At 39.4% G+C, this 18,219-nt stretch overlaps 1 protein-coding gene across 2 annotated transcripts in view; it reads right to left on the minus strand.

Annotated features, from left to right (window-relative positions):
* Positions 1-18,219, minus strand: part of LOC309968051 (diphosphoinositol polyphosphate phosphohydrolase 1) — a 108,606-nt gene that overhangs the window by 59,379 nt on the left and 31,008 nt on the right. The window contains exon 2 of one of the 2 annotated variants that reach the window (XM_082849160.1): positions 13,886-13,966. The exons of the other annotated variant lie outside the window; for it this stretch is intronic. Within the exon in view, the coding sequence (XP_082705286.1) occupies positions 13,886-13,966 (81 nt within the window). The remainder of the gene's footprint in view (positions 1-13,885; positions 13,967-18,219) is intronic. 2 annotated transcript variants of the gene reach the window in all.

Below are 18,219 nucleotides of genomic sequence, written 5' to 3' on the forward strand. Positions count from 1 at the left end.
AGAGAAGCCACTGCAATGAGAAGCCCGCGCACCACAACAAAGAATGCCCCTGCTCGCTGCAACTAGAGAAAGCCTGCATGCAGCAACGAAGACCCAACTCAGCCAATAAATAAAGTTCAATGGATGAGACTGACAATAAGTCAGGTGACCAATTATATTTCAGTGACTGTGCTACAGACCACAATGCTCACTAGATATTGCATGCTCTTGCCTACGGTACCCAGCCTCCCCTTGCTGTTAGGTGGGACCATTTGACTAGTTTTGCGTAATGAAATATGAGCAGAAGGGACACGTGTCACTTTTGGGCTGAGACAGGGAGAAGCCCATCCAGTCTCCTTCCTCCTCTGTTACAGTGCCCAAGAACATTGTGAGTTCCAGCTGGTGTAGCTACAAGCCTGAACCCCTTGAATGGAAGAGAGTTCCTGTGTGGAGCAGAGCCTCTGAAAACCCATGACTGATAAGCATCATCACAAGTAATAAAACTCTGTTGTGTTAAAACAGTGAGATTTCAGGATAAATGTCACGGCAATATAACCTAGTTGATCCTGATTAAGAGTGTGAAAGATCAGTGAAATGTCTAAGGATTGGTTCCGTTGATTGCCTCATACTTAAGCATAGTGCCTGACCCATATAGGTGGCCAATAAATGTTTGATGAGCAAGTGAAAGAATGGACCATTGACTGAGGGAACAAACTATTTTAAAGAAGGAATGCAGAGAGCAAATAGACAAGGTTAATGAGGGAAGTTGAACAAAAAGGCAGAGGTCCAATTATAAAGAGTTTGGATCGAAACCTGAAGGCAATGGGTAAGTCACTGAGGTTGTCAGAAGAAATGACATAACCCAATTTGGGTTTTAGAAAGGTCACTCTGACTTGGGATGGATATGGGCAGACCTGCAGAAATACATTTCTGCAGTTGATTCAGAGAAAGAATGAAGACAAAAGTGGGAGTTGGAAGGAAGGGACAGATTTCCAGATATACAGAAGGGAAAAGTCCACAGGACCAGGTGACTGACAGGATGTAGGCCAGGTCAATGGTGAAGCTGCCCTCCAAGGAGAATGTGGAAGGGTGGGGGGAGGAAGGAACCACAGGGAAGCTGTCCTCCGAACATATGAATTTGAGAGTTCAATAAGATGTCTAACGGATATTTCTAGTAGATAATCATATAAATGTTGGACAGGCACTAAAAAGAGGGGAAGAGACAAACACAAGGGAGAAAATGTGCATTTGCAAAGCTCTAGCTGGAGGAGTTATCCCCATTCCCCCTACTTACCCTCCACTCCCCATGGTGTCCAGCAAGTTTCCAATCTCACTGCCAACAGTATAGTAGGGGTAGATATATTCTAGGTATTCCAAGTTAAAGTTCTGGAAATATTTTTCTTAAAAAATCAATTATCTATGGTGATAATCTACAACATGGAAAATCCTGATTAGCAAGCTATATATCTTAGACACATTACTAATTTCCAGAAAATTGCAGGCAGTAACGCACCTAACATAATCTCATTTCCAACAACGCAATGCCCCCGGCATTCGACAGCCCCTTAACAATGCCATTACTGCCAGACAGCTCTGCTGGTAGCCCAGATGGCACAAGGGCTGCACCCTATCAGATCTGTGACATGCTCTGCAAACTGCTTTTACAGTTAAGCCCATTCTAACCGTTTACGTGTCCCTTCTTAAAAACAGGAAGACTTCCCTGGTGGCTCAGTGGTTAAGAATCCTCCTGCCAATGCAGGGGCCACGGGTTCGAGCCCTGGTCTGGGAAGATCCTACATGTTGCGGAGCAACTAAGCCCGTGCACCACAACTACTGAGCCTGCGTGCCTAGAGCCCGTGCTCCACAAGAGAAGCTCGCGCACTGCAACGAAGAGTAGCCCCCGCTTGCCGCAACTAGAGAAAGCCCACGCTCAGCAATGAAGACCCAACACAGCCAAAAAATTAATTAATTAATTACTTTAAAAAAACAGATCCATAATAGTGAATAATTATCTGCACTTGTTCGGATTCCAGATAAATTTACCTTTTTTTTTGGCTGCGTTCTCTGGCTCGTGGGATCTTAGCTCTGCAACCAGGGATCGAACCCGTGTCCCTTGCAGTGGAAGCGTGGAGTCCTAACCACTGGACTGCCAGGGAATTCCCCAAATTTACCATTTTTTACAGAATGTTTTAAAGAACAGCTGCCACAAGTTCTTGGACACAAGGACCCTATAAAATGTCTAAAAGATGAATAATGCTGAGTATGAGGTGAAATAACTTGTTCAAATTAAATCAATAAATTATCACAGGGCCAACCAATAGCAGTTTCAGTTCTTAGAGTTTTAAAGCCATTTTACCCTTTAGCTATTTTTTTCCCTACACAGGAGCTCAGAATACTGCTAAAAAGGAGGAACAAGTAGACATAAACAGTTTACAAAATCCCTTCATTTTATCTAGCTAATCAGGTTGTTTATTTAACAAAAGAGGAAATTCTCTGCCTAGTACAAAGACTGTGATATGACCAGATATTCTGCACAGTTTTCACTTTGGGAGGAACAAGGTATTTTAAGAACAGATATCCCAGGGTATGGAGTATACTGCTAGAGGTCTATGTGATTGAGTGTCCTGCCCTGTCTTTCCAAATGAACGTCCAAATGTTAAGATAACCACACATAGCACTTTATATTACCTGGTATTCAATGACTTTTTTAATTTCTAAAAAGACGACTAAAGAAACCCAGTAAAGGGACTTCCCTGGCAGTCCAGTGGTTAGGACTTCACCTTCCAGTGCAGGGGGTGAGGGTTCAATCCCTGGTCGGGGAGCTAAGATCCCACATGCCTCACGGCCAAAAAACCAAAACATGAAACAGAAGCAATATTATAATAAATTCAATAAAGACTTTAAAAATGGTCCATATCAAAAAAAAATCTTGAAAAAGAAAAGAAACCCAGTAAACTTGGCTGTATTTGCAGGTTATATAAAAATAAAAACAAAGACTTAAAGTTGCTGGATCACACTGTCTGAACATAACTTACTGGAATGATTGAGTTGTTCCTGTAAACCTTAACTCCCTCCCACAATTCTTGTAAATAATGAAAAAAAAGACAACAACAAAAAAAAGACTAATACTGGGGGAAACAAACAAAAACAACAGCAGGTGGTATTTATTCAGTGCCTACTTTGTGCTAGGTGCTGCCGTTTTACATGTGTTTTTAATATACTATCCCTAATTTTCAAACAATCATACAAACCAGGCATTATGTAATTCTTGCCATTATACTGATGAGGAAACCAAGCCTTAGATGATTTGGTGATGTGGTGAAGGACATAGAAAGGATAGCACTGAGCCAGGATTCAAACCACAGGCTATAGGCCTGACTGACAGCCAGACGACTGAGAGCCTGTTACATCCATGCTGTAGCTAGCAGCATATGAAAAACCTTCTGAAAACTTAGCTACCACTGGATAAAAGCCATGACATGATTTTCTCCGGGCCAGGTACAAGGAAAGGATGGAGAAGGTATTTTAATCTAATCTCTGATTCAAATCAAGAATTTGGAGCACTTTCCACTATTCTCTTCTGTGAACAGAGACTATTTGCTTACTTATTATATCTTTCCTGGCCAGAGCTGTCTTCTACATAGAGAGGCACTACGAGCTCCTCTATATTATGCAACTTTTTAACACTTTCTTTTCTGAAAATGTTTATTAATAAATATAAAAAATGACTAGTAATTCTCAATGTGAAGTTCCATTAATCTTCACATTTGTTTAGAAACTACATAAAAAAAAGAATATATATATGTGTATAACTGAGTAACTTTGCTGCACAGCAGAGACTGGCACAACATTGTAAATCAACTATACTTCAAGTTAAAAAAAATTGGAAAAAAAAAGAAACTACATATCTCAAGTGATTCTTTACTTAAGCATTTATTCCACAAAAAAATGCTATTCAGTCATTACTTGCTTAGAAATGAATTGAGGCATGGGGGGGTTGGGGTGGGGGTGATGTACAAAAATATACAAAGCCTACCCTTGAACAGCCCATCCCCTAATGCAAACTATGGCCCCTGGGTCAAATCTAGCCTACCACCTGTTTCTGTATGGCCCATGACTTAAGAATGGTTTTTACATTTTCAAAAGGTTGAAAAAAATCATAAGAAGAATATTGTGACATGTGACCTGATATGAAATTCAAGTTTCAGTGTCCATAGATAAAGTTTATTAAAACACAGCCATGCTCATTCATTTACCAACAGTCTACGGCTACTTTCAAGCTACAATGGCAAAGCTGAGTAGTCCTCACAGAGATCAAAAATATTTACTATCTAATCCTTGATCTAATGAAGGGCCCAAGCAGCCACAACATCATGTTGATAAGGACTATTATGAAGGAAAGAAGATTCTGAGAGGGTCCCAGAATACCTCTCAAGAGGGAACATTTGAGTTGGGCCTAGAGGAGAAATTTACTGAGCCCAGAAAGGAGAGGTGTTCAGGCAAGAGGCACTGCAAACACAAAGCCACAGATGCAGGAAACAGTATATTATATCCAGAGAATGCTGAGAAATTCAAGTAGTTTGATATGGTGAAGGGTACATGATGGGAAGGAAGAAGAGGGCAACAGAGGAGCTGATAAATTAACTGAGACCAGTATAAAAAGTTCATATAAGTACATCAAAGAGTTATGGCAACTGAAGGCAACTGGGAATCCTCCTTGGTTTCTGAGGAGGAAGAAGGCAATCTCACCTGTGTTTCAGAAGCTTGAATCTGGAGGCTGAATGAGTGATGGGTGGGAGGTAGGACAGAGTTCAATTAGAGAGGATAAGGGAGCTGGATGTAATCCGCGTCCCTGGAGAAGGGGAGCAGCAAGTGGATTCAAGTCATATTTAGGAGACAGCAATGATAGGAACTGGTAATTAAACAGAAATTAGGGCGCCGTGAAAGGGATGCAGAGGCTATGGCTTCTAACTGGGGTCAGTAGGTGGACAGAGATATCCATTTCTCAAGAGAGAGAAATACAGGAGAGAAGCAGGTGGGAAAGGAAAAAACAGTTTGAGATACTACAGGAAAACTTAAGTTTCCTACACTTTCCGTATATTATGGGAACTTCTAAAATCTCAATTTAAACGTCCATTTGAAAGCATTCACCCAAGAAACAGTGGTTGCCTCTGTACAGTACAATTGGTGGCACTGAGGAGGAGGAGGCATTTCACTTTAAAACCTTGTGTATAGCTTGAATATTTTAGAACAAGCATTTCGGACTTTTATAATTGAGCAAGAAGAATGCCAAGCATTATTCCCTAGGAAATTTCTGAAAGCCAAACGGAGTGAATGAAATATTCAGAATGCTCAAGTTTCTTCAGGTCATTAAAACAATGCCACAGGAACAGCATTCCTGACATCCATAAACTACCTTTATGTTCAAGTCCTCTCAATAACATTTTTAAAGTTTCCTTTGCACAGATCTCGCCCATTTCTTAAGTTTACTGTTTTTTGTTACTGATATATCTCTATCCTATTGCTTATTATTTAAAAGAAGTCATAACAAATTTTTACAGGTTACTATTAAAATAATCTTAATTCCATACATAAGCACAATCACAGGACTAAGAGAAATTATTTTTAAAAGCAAAAAAGAAATTTTTACTTTACACCAGTGTATTCTAAACCATGACGGTTTATTTCATGGCTATAGTTTGCCCAGCTAAACTATATTGACCAGATATAGATAGACACAACCAGATGTACAGGAAAGGCAGGCCTTATGGTGGGGCCAGAAGAGCAATAAGCAGGGGCAGGCAGGTCATAAACAACTGTTCTTTTGCAATTCTGACCACATGTGTGTGAACTCCAGCTTATCGTTCTTACAAAAAATAAGAACAAAAAATGGGCCAGATATACATGTGCACCAGGAACAAAACAAACATTTAACTATACAAGAGTTAAGATAGTTTTAAAAAGGAAAACAGTTTTATGTAATTTCAAGTACTATATTTCACAAATTTTTGTGTTCCTAACTGAACTAAATTTAACTGTCAAACTTTCATTTTACCTCAAATTACACTTTATTTACTCTATTTAGGAAGATGCGGGAGGCTCAAAAAGGAGGGGACATGGGGATATATGTATGCATATGGCTGATTCACTTTGTTGTACAACAGAAACTAACACAGAATTGTGAAGCAATTATACTACAATAAAGATCTATAAAAAACTAAGTAAATAACATAAGAACAACAACATAAAAAGGAAGATGGAGGAGTATCACTAGAAATCACAGAAGAAAACTAGGTAGCAACTGCATTAAGATTGAGAATTCTTGGCTAAGAGTTCTTTACTTGAAGACAATCCAGTGCTCTAAGACTCAGAATAGACAGAAGTAAATGTAGGAAGAGGGGGTTTATTATAGACCCAAGATGTTTTAATTACTCCAAATCCATAGAAAATCAGTATTAATAAATCTTTTTTTTTGCAGTGCGCAGGCCTCTCACTGTTGTGGCCTCTCCCGTTGCGGAGCACAGGCTCCGGTCGCATAGGCTCAGCGGCCATGGCTCACGGGCCCAGCCGCTCCGCGGCATGTGGGATCTTCCCAGACCGGGGCACAAACCCGTGTCCCCTGCATCGGCAGGCGGACTCTCAACCACTGCGCTACCAGGGAAGCCCTAAATAAATCTTATATAATTAAACAACTACTGTAAGAGTCACAAGAAACTGATAACACAGGTTGTCTTATGCGGAAAGAAACTGGGTAACTGGGGGAATAGTATGGAAGGGAGAATTTTCACTGTATCCCACTTGTGCCTTTTAAATTTTGAACCATGTAAATGTACTGCCTATTCAAAAGTAAATTTAACTTAAGAGCTCATTAAACGTTATAAATGACCAAATGAAGAACAATTCTGAATCTTCTACAAACCACATTTTTTTTTCACATCTTTATTGGAGTATAAATGCTTTACAACGTTGTGTTAGTTTCTGCTGTATAACAAAGTGAATCAGCTATATGTATACAGATATCCCCATATCCCCTCCCTCCCACCCTCCCTATCCCATCCCTCTAGGTTGTCACAAAACACGGAGCTGATCTCCCTGTGCTATGCAGCAGCTTCCCACTAGCCATCCATTTTACATTTGGTAGTGTATATATGTCAGTGCTCTCTCTCACTTCGTCCCAGCTTCTTCTCCCCACCGCCCCCCAACCCTGTGCCCTCAAGTCCATTCTCTACATCTGCGTCTTTATTCCTGCCCTGCTACTAGGTTCATCAGTACCGCTTTTTATAATTCCATATATATGCGTTAGCATATGGTATTTGTTTTTCTCTTCCTGACTTACTTCACTCGGTATGACAGACTCTGGGTCCAACCACCTCACTACAAATAACTCAATTTCATTCCATTTTATGGCCGAGTAATATTCCATTATATATAGGTACCACATCTTCTTTATCCATTCATCTGTTGATAGACATTTGGGTTGCTTCCATGTCCTGGCTATTGTAAATAGTGCTGCAATGAACACTGTGGTACATGATTCTTTTTGAATTATGGTTTTCTCAGGGTATACACCCAGTAGTGGGATTGCTGGGTCATATGGTAGCTCTATTTTTAGTTTTTTAAGGAACGTCCATACTGTTCTCCATAGTGGCTGTATCAATTTACATTCCCACCAACAGTGCAGGAGGGTTCCCTTTCCTCCACACCCTCTCCAGCATTTATTGTTTGTAGATTTTTTGATGATGGCCATTCTGACTGGTGTGAGGTGATAACCTCATTGTGGTACAAACCACATTTAAAGGCATTATCATATGTTCAAATTCCCTACATATGATAATTTGCTCTATAATGCATCTTAAAATGTAATGTCAGGAAAAGTCTATTTCTATATTAACTTGTATGTGTTCTTTTATCAGACATTAAAAAGCCATTACTCCTATCATCTTTTCTTCTTTCTCTTTAGCTAACGCATGGGAGAACTAGATTTAGCAGACAACTGTTCATTCTTGGAACATCTCTTCCACAGATCTTTCTTAATTTTTAGCTGATCTGTTTCATATATTTTTTATTTATTATTTTTTTAATTTTTTTGGCCACACCACATGGCATGCAGGATCTTAGTTCCCCAACCAGGGATCAAACCCACGCCCTCTGCAGTGAAAGCGCGGAGTCTTAACCGCTGGACTGCCGGGGAAGTCCCTGTTTCATATATTTTTAATGCAAGCTCTCTCAAATCTTTTTCTTAAAGTAAAGAATATCAAAATTATAAATTAGGGCTTCCCTGGTGGCGTAGTGGTTGAGAGTCCACCTGCCGATGCAGGGGACACGGGTTCGTGCCCTGGTCCAGGAAGATTCCACATGCCGCGGAGCGGCTGGGCCCGTGAGCCATGGCTGCTGAGCCTGCGTATCCGGAGCCTGGGCTCCGCAACGGGAGAGGCCACAACAGTGAGAGGGCCACATACCGCAAAAAAATAAAAAATAAAAAAATAAATAAATTAACCTTGACAGTCTTTTTTTCAACCACCAAAAGGCCAAGTCAATAATTACTCTACCCTACTCTGGAAAAGCATCATTTCTGAACATATTTTTGCAGTGCCTCTAAAACTTTAACAATTTGATGCTAAATTCATCTCTCAATTATACTTCAAAGCATTTAGAGAATGAAATGGCCTCACAACACCCACCCAATGAAGTATGCAGAAAACAAAGCCTTTTTACCCATGAAATTATAATGAATTATAAACTGCTATTTAAAACAGACCACTCTAAAAGGAAAATTTTTAAGAGAATACTTTTAAAAAGTTACTACAGTCTTAAAAAAATTGCTTTTAAAAAAATAGCTTTTTAAAAAAATTGAGGTGAAGTACATATAACAAAATTAACCATTTTAAAGTGAATAATTAGGTGGAATTTAGTACATTTACAATGCTGTGAAATCACCACCTCTAGCTCCAAAACACTCTTGTCACCCCAAAATAAAACCTCATAACCATTAAACAGTTAGTTACTCCTCATTCCAGACCCCAGACTTCCAGCCCCTGGTAACCATCAATCTGTTTTCTCCACCTATGGATTTGCCTATTTTGCATATTTCATATAAATGGAATCATACAACATGTGATCAAAGGGTCTGGCTTCATTTACTCAGCATGTTTCTGAGGTTCATCCACAACGTAGCATGTATCAGTACTTCATTCTTTTTTATGGCTAATAACAGTCCATTTTATGCATATATTACAATTGTTTTATCTATTCATTTATTGATGGACATTTGGTTGTTTCTACCTTTGGCTATCATGAATAGTGTTGAACACTGTATACAAATATTTGAATACCTGTTTTCAATTGTCTTCCATATATATCCAGGAGTGGAATTGCAGGATCAAACATAATTCTGTTTAACTTTCAAGAACCACCAAACTATTTCCATAGCGACTGAACCGTTTTACTTTCACATCAACAACATACAGGTATCCAATTTCTCCACATCCTAAGACTTGTTATTTTCCACTTTCTTAAAGTGGGTGTGAGGTGGTAAAATTAGTTTTAAGAATGTCCTAGGGCTTCCCTGGTGGCGTAGTGGTTGAGAGTCCGCCTGCTGATGCAGGGGACACAGGTTCGTGTCCTGGTCCGGGAAGATCCCACATACCGCAGAGCGGCTGGGCCCATGAGCCATGGCCGCTGAGCCTGTGCGTCCGGAGCCTGTGCTCCGCAACGGGAGAGGCCACAAAAGTGAGAGGCCCATGTACAGCAAAAAAAAAACCAAAAACCAAAAAACCTCACAATAAGAAAATGACCAACCTAATTAAAAAACAGGTAAAAGACCTGAACAGTCACCTCACCAAAGAAGATATACAGATGGTAAATAAACATATGAAAAGATGCTCAACCTCATTTGGCATTAGGGAATTGCAAATTAAAAAAAAAAAAAAAAAAAAAAAAGGCGATACCGTTACACACCTATTAGAATGGCCAAAATCCAGAACACGAAAACACCAAAGGCTGGTAAGAATGCAGAGCAACAGGAATTCTCATTCACTGCTGGTGGGAATGTAAATTGTACAGCTACTTTGGAAGACAGTTTGGTGGTTTCTTACAAAACTAAACATACTCTTACCAAAGGATTCAGCAATCATGCTCCTTTGTGTTTACCCAAAGGGGTTGAAAACTTGTGTCCATACAAAAACCTGTACACAAACATTTATAGCAGCTTTATTCATGATTACCAAAACTTGGAAGCAACCAGGTGTCCTTCAGCAGGTTAATGGATAAATATCCAGACAATGGAATATTATTCAGTGCTAACTATTAAGCCATGAAAAGACATGGAGGAACCTTAAATGCATACTACTAAAGGAAAGAAGCCAATCTGAAAAAGCTACATACTGTATGATTCCAACTATGACATTTTAGAAAAGGCAAAACTATGGAGACGGTAAAAAAGATCGGTGGCTACCAGGGACTACGGGAAGGGAGAGATGAATAGGCAGAGCATGGAAGATTTTTAGGGCAGTGAAACTATTCTGTATGATACTCTAATGACGGATACATGTCATTACACATTTGTCAAAATCCACAGGATGTACATACAACACCAAAAGTGAATCCTAGTATAAACTATGAACTTTGGGTGATAATGACATATCAATGTGGAATCACTGATCGTAACACACGCATCACTCTGGTGGGTGATGTTGATAGTGGGGAAGGTTATAAGTGTGTGGGGGCAGAGGACATATATGAGTACTCTGTACTTTCCACTCAGTTTTGCTGTGAACCTAAAATTGCTCTAGAAAATAAAGTCTATTAAAAAAAAAAGTATTAGGGACTTCCCTGGTGGTCCAGTGGTTAAGACTCTGTGCTTCCACTGCAGGGGGCACGGGTGTGATCCCTGGTTGGGAAACCAAGACCCCACATGCTGTGCGGTGTGGCCAAAAAAAAAAAACGTATTAAAATATTTTTTTAAAGGTATTGAATATATTTTTAAAAGTTATTGCTGGATTCCTTTAAAGGACCAGTAAAGGCTCAATCTGAACTCATAGGATTATTAGTAACAATTGTAACTAACATTTTTATAGCAATTTAGAATGTCCCAAGTGCTATGCATGTAAATATAATCTAACTTAATTCTCACAATGACCCTAGGAATGAGATGATGTTAGTGGACATATTTCTATTTTACACTTGAAGAAACTGTGGTTTCAAGAGGGTACAAACCTGAAGTACAGACATGACTACAGTAATCAAGACGGTATGGTACTGGCACAAAAACAGAAATACAGATCAATGTAACAGGATAGAAAGCCCAGAGATAAACCCACGAATATATGGTCACCTTACCTTTGACAAAGGAGGCAAGAATATACAATGGAGAAAAGGAAGTCTCTTCAATAAATGGTGCTGGGAAAACTGGACAGCTACATGTAAAAGAATGAAATCAGAACACTATCTAACACCATACACAAAAATAAACTCCAGATGGATTAAAGACCTAAATGTAAGACCAGATACTATAGAACTCTTAGAGGAAAAACACTCTTTGACACAAACTACAGCAAGATCTTTTTTGACCCACCTCCTAGAGTAATGAAAATAAAAACAAAAATAAACAAATGGGACCTAATGAAACTTAAAAGCTTTTGCACAGCAAAGAAAACCATAAACAGGATGAAAAGACAACCCTCAGAATGGGAGAAAATATTTGCAAATGAAGCAACTGACAAAGGATTAAACTCCAAAATATACAAACAGCTCATGGAGCTCAACATCAAAAAAACAAACAATTCAATTAAAAAATGGGCGGAAGAACTAAATAGACATTTCACCAAAGAAGATATACAGATGGTCAAGAGGCACATGAAAAGATGCTCAACATCACTAATTATTAGAGAAATGCAAATCAAAACTACAATGAGGTATCACCTCCTACAGGGCAGAATGGCCATCATCAAAAAATCTACAAACAGTAAGTGCTGGAGAGGGTGTGGAGAAAAGGGAACCCTTCTGCACTGTTAGTGGGAATGTAAATTGATACAGCCACTATGGAGAACAGTATGGGGGTTCCTTAATAAACTAAAAATAGAACTACCATATGACCATAGTATATGCCACAACTGGGCATATACCCTGAGAAAACCATAATTCAAAAGGACACATGTGGGCTTCCCTGGTGGCACAGTGGTTGAGAGTCCGCCTGCTGATGCAGGGGACATGGGTTTGTGCCCCAGTCCGGGAAGATCCCACATGCCGCGGAGCGGCTGGGCCCGTGAGCCATGGCCACTGAGCCTGTGTGTCCGGAGCACAGGCCACAGCAGTAAGAGGCCTGCATACGCCCCCCCCCCAAAAAAAAAAAAAGGACACGTACCCCAGTGTTCATTGCAGCACTATTTACAATAGTCAGGACATGGAAACAACTTAAATGTCCAATGACAGATGAATGGATAAAGAAGAGGTGGTACATATATACAATGGAATATTACTCAGCCATAAAAAGGAACGAAATTGGGTCATTTGTAGAGATGTGGATGGACCCAGAGTCTGTCATACAGAGTGAAGTAAGCCAGAAAGAGAAAAGCAAATATCGTCTATTAATTCATATATGTGGAATCTAGAAAAATGGTACAGATGAACCTATTTGTAGGGCAGGAATAGAAACGCAGACGTAGAGAACGGACATGTGGACACGGCGGGGGAAGGGGAGGGTGGGCCGAATTGGGAGATTAGGTTTGACATAAATACACTGCCATGTGTAAAATACATAGCTAGTGGGAACCTGCTGTATAGCACAGGGAGCTCAGCTCAGTGCTATGTGATGACCTAGATGGCGGCGGAGCGGGGGAGGTCCAAGCGGGAGGGGATATAGGTATACATATAGCTGATTCACTTCATTGTACAGCAGAAACTAACACAACATTGTAAAGCAATTTTACTCCAATAAAAAAAAATTAAAAATTAAAAAAACAAACAAAAAACATGTTCTTTCCTCCACACCCGACTCCATTTGACGGCTGTAGCACTATCCATTAGCTAACACTCGTGAGAGTCCTGGGAGTCTGCAGCTGAATAAAGGGCAAATAACACTTGTTGCAGCTTCAGTTCTACAGCAAGTGGTTTAAATTTGCAAAACATGCTCAGCATATACAGTAACAATCACAACACTCAAAGCTAGCAAGAATATCATCTTCCTCTCCACTTTTCTGGGTAACCAAAAGCCAACAGATGTTTATAACTGGTTTATGATCTGTGAGGCTGTATTATACACTAGCAGGTGTGCCAAGGTTCCTTTGGTTCCAAGCCAGCAGAGCTTGGGAGTCCTCCAGATTCACACACTCACCTCAAGAAGGATTAGGGGTTACTTAGGTCCCTTTGCAAGTTAACAAGTACTGGCTTTTAGTCACTTCCACTAGAGGAAGGTAGCTATGCAAAATATATTAGCAGAAGTGACAAATAAGCAAGGGAAATAAAAACACAAAGGGCAGACTTAACTCCTCATTCACCTGCAGCATTGATAAATAACTGAATTTTTATCCTAGCCCATTAAAAGGAGGGAGGGAAGCAGGCTTCTCATTTAAGGGTAGGTAGCAAACTCAGCAGTTGTGGGAGATTAGGGAGTCTTGGCAGTGGGAAGTGGGCCCAAAATAGAAGTATTAAACACCACTAGGTGAGAGTTCCGATCAGCACATATTTTTAGTAATTGCACATTTATAACTTTCACATGTCCAGTTCAAAATTAGTCTAGCTATCAGTCTCTTGAAATGCCAGAAAAATGATTCCTACTCCACAGGCATCCTCACAAAGGAAAAAATCATGTAGTCAAAGCCCGGCACTGATTCTGCCGCTGCGCTGGATGGAACCTTGTAACCCATCTTGACAGTTACAACTGTCACTCCCACCATTCACCTTTACTCACCCTGCACCCCTGCCTCCAGTCAAAAGGAACTTCCTCTACCCTCCATGCTTGATTTGTGGGTGGGGGTGATGGTGTGGCAGCCTAGGGAAAGCAGGAAGAAGAGAAATGTGGCAGAGACTCCTGGTTGTCTCCCAATATCTGTTCCCAGCTTCATCCTTGGGAAGCTACACAAGGAATCCATTTGCTAACTAACCAGATTGAGTTAAGTTCTCAAACTTGACCACACTTTGTTTCAGGTCACAAATTTCTCTGCTGGTATTTTCTACTGCTGTCAAATTACCATATTACGAAGACTGTTTTTATCTACCTCTGTTGGACATCAAGAAACATGTTTAGATGATTGTAAAAAGTCAGAAAACAAGACTGGCATAGGAAATTGTAATAGCTCTTAAGTATTGTCAGTCACTGCAAATATAACTAAATTTAAATGAACTAAGGTTTTGCTCTCACATAGAAGCTCAAGCCTTTTGTTCTCTAGCACTGAAAAGACTCCTGAATCATTTTCAATGTTTCCAACAAGAGTTTAACCTGTTGTTTCCCTTCTGGAGAAGACTTTTTAAAAATGCTTATATTTTTAAATATGTATTTTTACTAACAACAATTTCGAAATTGATGACAGCACCTAAATCTAAACAACAAAAAAATCAATATGTAAATCCTACCCATCCTTTGAGATACTATCAAAACAAATGATTATCATGTCACAACCTATAATAGATCATTGAATCTATTATAGTTGAATACAGGATAGAGAAGGAACACTAGTATAAAAATGTAAGTTTACAAGGAACATAAATATATTTATGTAAATTTCTTTCAAAATTATTTCTACGAGGTCTGTAAGTTGCACTCAATGGATCAAAATCTATATGTGACATGAATATGTCCCCATACTTCAAAAGCTAATAGCAAAAGAAAAAATATAATGATGAGTAATATCTCCATCTTGACTTTTTACTAGTGGGAATTAAAGGTTACTCACACCTTCAATGTTATATACTGAAAGATACTGTACTTGCAAAAAGCATCCTGAAATCTCTCATTTTTCATCAGTTAGAAATAAAATTATTCTAAAATAATGAAATAAACTAGTAGTTTAATTTAATGGTAAAAATTCCAAACTTCATGTTAGCAACTTTTGTCTGTTTTGTAAACCATAATGCATAGCTACATCTCACTGTGCGTTTTAATATGCATTAAGTACTAAACAATTTACCTGTTGACAAATCACTTCTCTTATGTGATTATTTTAAACTATGTGAATGAGAAAGGTAGAAATATATATTGACATTCACTGATTCATTCAAAAACTATCTCTTGGGAATGTGTATTTGTCTTGTCTAGGCACTGGGCTACACTGGTAAGCAAGACAGAGGAGACTGCTGCTGTCGTGGACTCAGTGTTAAGGGAGGGAGCCATGTAAAGGGGAAATATGGTAATATTACACAGTGATAGGTGCTAGGAAGAAGATGAAAGAGCATGATGTGACAGTGTGTGACTTGGAGAGCTATGTTAGAGAGAGCCAGGGAAGACCTCTCTGAGAAAAACCAATAAATTGATCTAAAGTGATTCATCTTTTACTTAAAATCATTTGTTTATCACATGCCACCCCAGGATGGTGAAGAGATTTTTTAAAAATTTCTACAGACGATTACAGCTAGCCATGAGCTGAGCAGGGGCCAAGAGGGTCTTCTCAGGAACCGTAAGCAGCACAAGCAGCTAGCTGGTAGAGACTCCAGAGACAGGAGACTAATCCTGACTTCTCCCTAAAAGGACTAACACAAGTGCCTCTGCTAAGACACGTAATACTCATAATCTTGGAGACAAAGCCAAGATTTCCTAGAGGCAGTTTATTATAAGTCTATTACCTGAAAGATTAAAAAGAAAGGAAATTGTTGAATAAGACCCTGAAACAATATTTAGAAAGTGTTACATTTTTTTCTGGTTTATTTTAAAGAATTGATGACTCCTCAAAGAACATGGCAAGTGTTACTCAAAGTCCAAAGAAAATGTTTCTGACTACTTGCACCTGTCCATTAGGACAGACTTTGCTTTGCTGCCTTCCTGGCCCCATTCTACAAGACATCTTCGGGATGTTCTCTGAACCCAAACATGACCATATCCTTTGCTCTGAAGAGGGTTAAGAGAGCACAGTTCCAATTCAGCTTAGTTCTTTGGCCTCAGTGTGAGAAACCATGCTGTCACGTAACCTGGAGAAAGGCACAGAATTTGAAGTTTAAGGAGTTGGTAAGATGGTGAAACTGGCTGCCTTCCTTCTTCCTGTGCTTGGTCTTCACACTGTGATACCACCAACCATCCTTCAAGTTCAGGATCCTTCAGCCATCCTAGATTCAAGTCAGAAACCTAGGAGTCACCAGAGTCAACTTCTCCCTCTCCTTGACCTCTCATATCCGACCTGTTACCAATTCTGGGATCTTCCTCTCTACATCTCTGAAATCTGTCCACTTCTCTCAGCTCCTCTGCCACTAACCTGATTCAAGGCATTTACCTGGACAGAACTACTATAGTGACTGCCTAACTCGTCTCCCAATATATGTACTCTCCCCGCTCCAGTCTACTCACTCTCTGCAGTCCAAATTATCTTTGAAAACAAAAATCAAGTTTCCCACCTACTCCTGCTCTTATTAAAACCCTTCAAATGCCTTCCATTACTTTTAAAATCACAACTATAATCAGATGAAACAAGATTGACCAAGTATTGATGAAAGCTAGATGATAAGTACGCTGAGTGTCTCTCTTCTGTATATGTTTGAAATTTTCCACAATAAAAAGTTTAAAAATAATGAACAACCAAAAAAACAAAGAAAGACCATGGCTGACAAGGATTCCATGGTCTGGCCCCACCTACCTCACTTCATGCTTGTACTCTGCACCTCTGCAGCACTGGCCTAATTTCATTCTTCAACTGCTCTAAGCTCCTTCTTACTACAGAGTGTTTGCACATGCTGTTCCCTCTATCTGGAACGCTTTCATTAACTCCTACTCAGAGATCAGGGCAGCCTCCCTGAGACACCCCTGCCCACTATGTCCATATCAAGGTCTTTTGTCAAATGGTGCTATTAACTGATGTTCCTTTTTCCTAGACAATGTCACCTCAGTTTGTGAGCAAATATTTCTGAATGTGGTTAACTGTAAACTTCATAAGAGCGGAGTCTGTATTTTTGCTTCTCAGTGAATACTAAGCATTTAGCACAGGACCTGGAAGAGAGCCAGCACTTTAAAAGTGGTTGTTGAATGATTACTATCTAAGACTACCAAGGGAATCGCTTTCAAATTTTTATAACAAAACACATTCTAAATTTATAAAAAATTATTTGTTATTTTGGTCTCAGTTTCCCTCAAGTTGCTACAGAGAAATCGTTCTTATTTATTCCCTTTGGAGAGTCTTTCCTTTGAGATATTGGAGTACTCAACATTCCTGTGATGGAAGTATCATGATTACCAACCAAAAATAACCACACAAATCCACACCCTGGTCTTGTCTCACTCTTCTTCATAGTTGCTTCTCCTCCCTCACCCAAATCAACATCAAAGGACTAGAAGACACTTGCAGATAAATTCCCTAACAGACCCCAGGAACTTCCTTTCAGTTCCTGCTCCAGATGGCTGGCAAGCAGATATCCCTTAGGGATGCTTCAGCAGAGGCCCCAGGACTTCGTTCCGTTCTGCTTCCCTTGTGATTACCACTAACACTCCTTCTGCAATATATTCCAGGCATCATCACAGGGCCATTTACTTTGTATCATGTGGTAAATTGACATTAAAAGGGCTTATCTTTTCATTTTATCAAAACTTCTAGGAGACAGGCATAAAACAGAAGCTAGAAACTAAATCTGATTTAAATGATTTTATTTTATCATGTTAACATTCAGTGTAACAATTCATGTAACTAGAGAGTGACATCCTGAACATTAATTCAATATTTCTTAGAACTACAGGGCCATTAAGACCCTAAGAAATAAATGGCCAGCAAGGAGACTAAATTTATCAAAATATCTTCTAGACAAAAAAGCACATGAAGCATCTGGCACAGGCTTCATGAATTAATTCAGACATCATTAATCCAAATTTATAATTGAGGAACCAAGTAAAAATTTAACTTTAGTCTATGACCTGTGAAGTAAATCAACAGTAGAGTCAAAAAAAAAAAATGTGAACACCCTCAAGTACTTGTTCATATGAAAATAATCCGTGTTAACTACAAATCACTCTTGTCAGGTAAGGCTAAACAGGGAGGACCCCCCCCCCACCCCGCTGACAGGGAACACTCTAATGCTATGTAAATATGTATCTGTGAATCAAGAAAGCTCCAA

This window comes from Leucopleurus acutus, assembly GCF_964270905.1.
Source record: "Leucopleurus acutus genome assembly, chromosome: 10".
Classification (NCBI taxonomy): domain Eukaryota; kingdom Metazoa; phylum Chordata; class Mammalia; order Artiodactyla; family Delphinidae; genus Leucopleurus; species Leucopleurus acutus.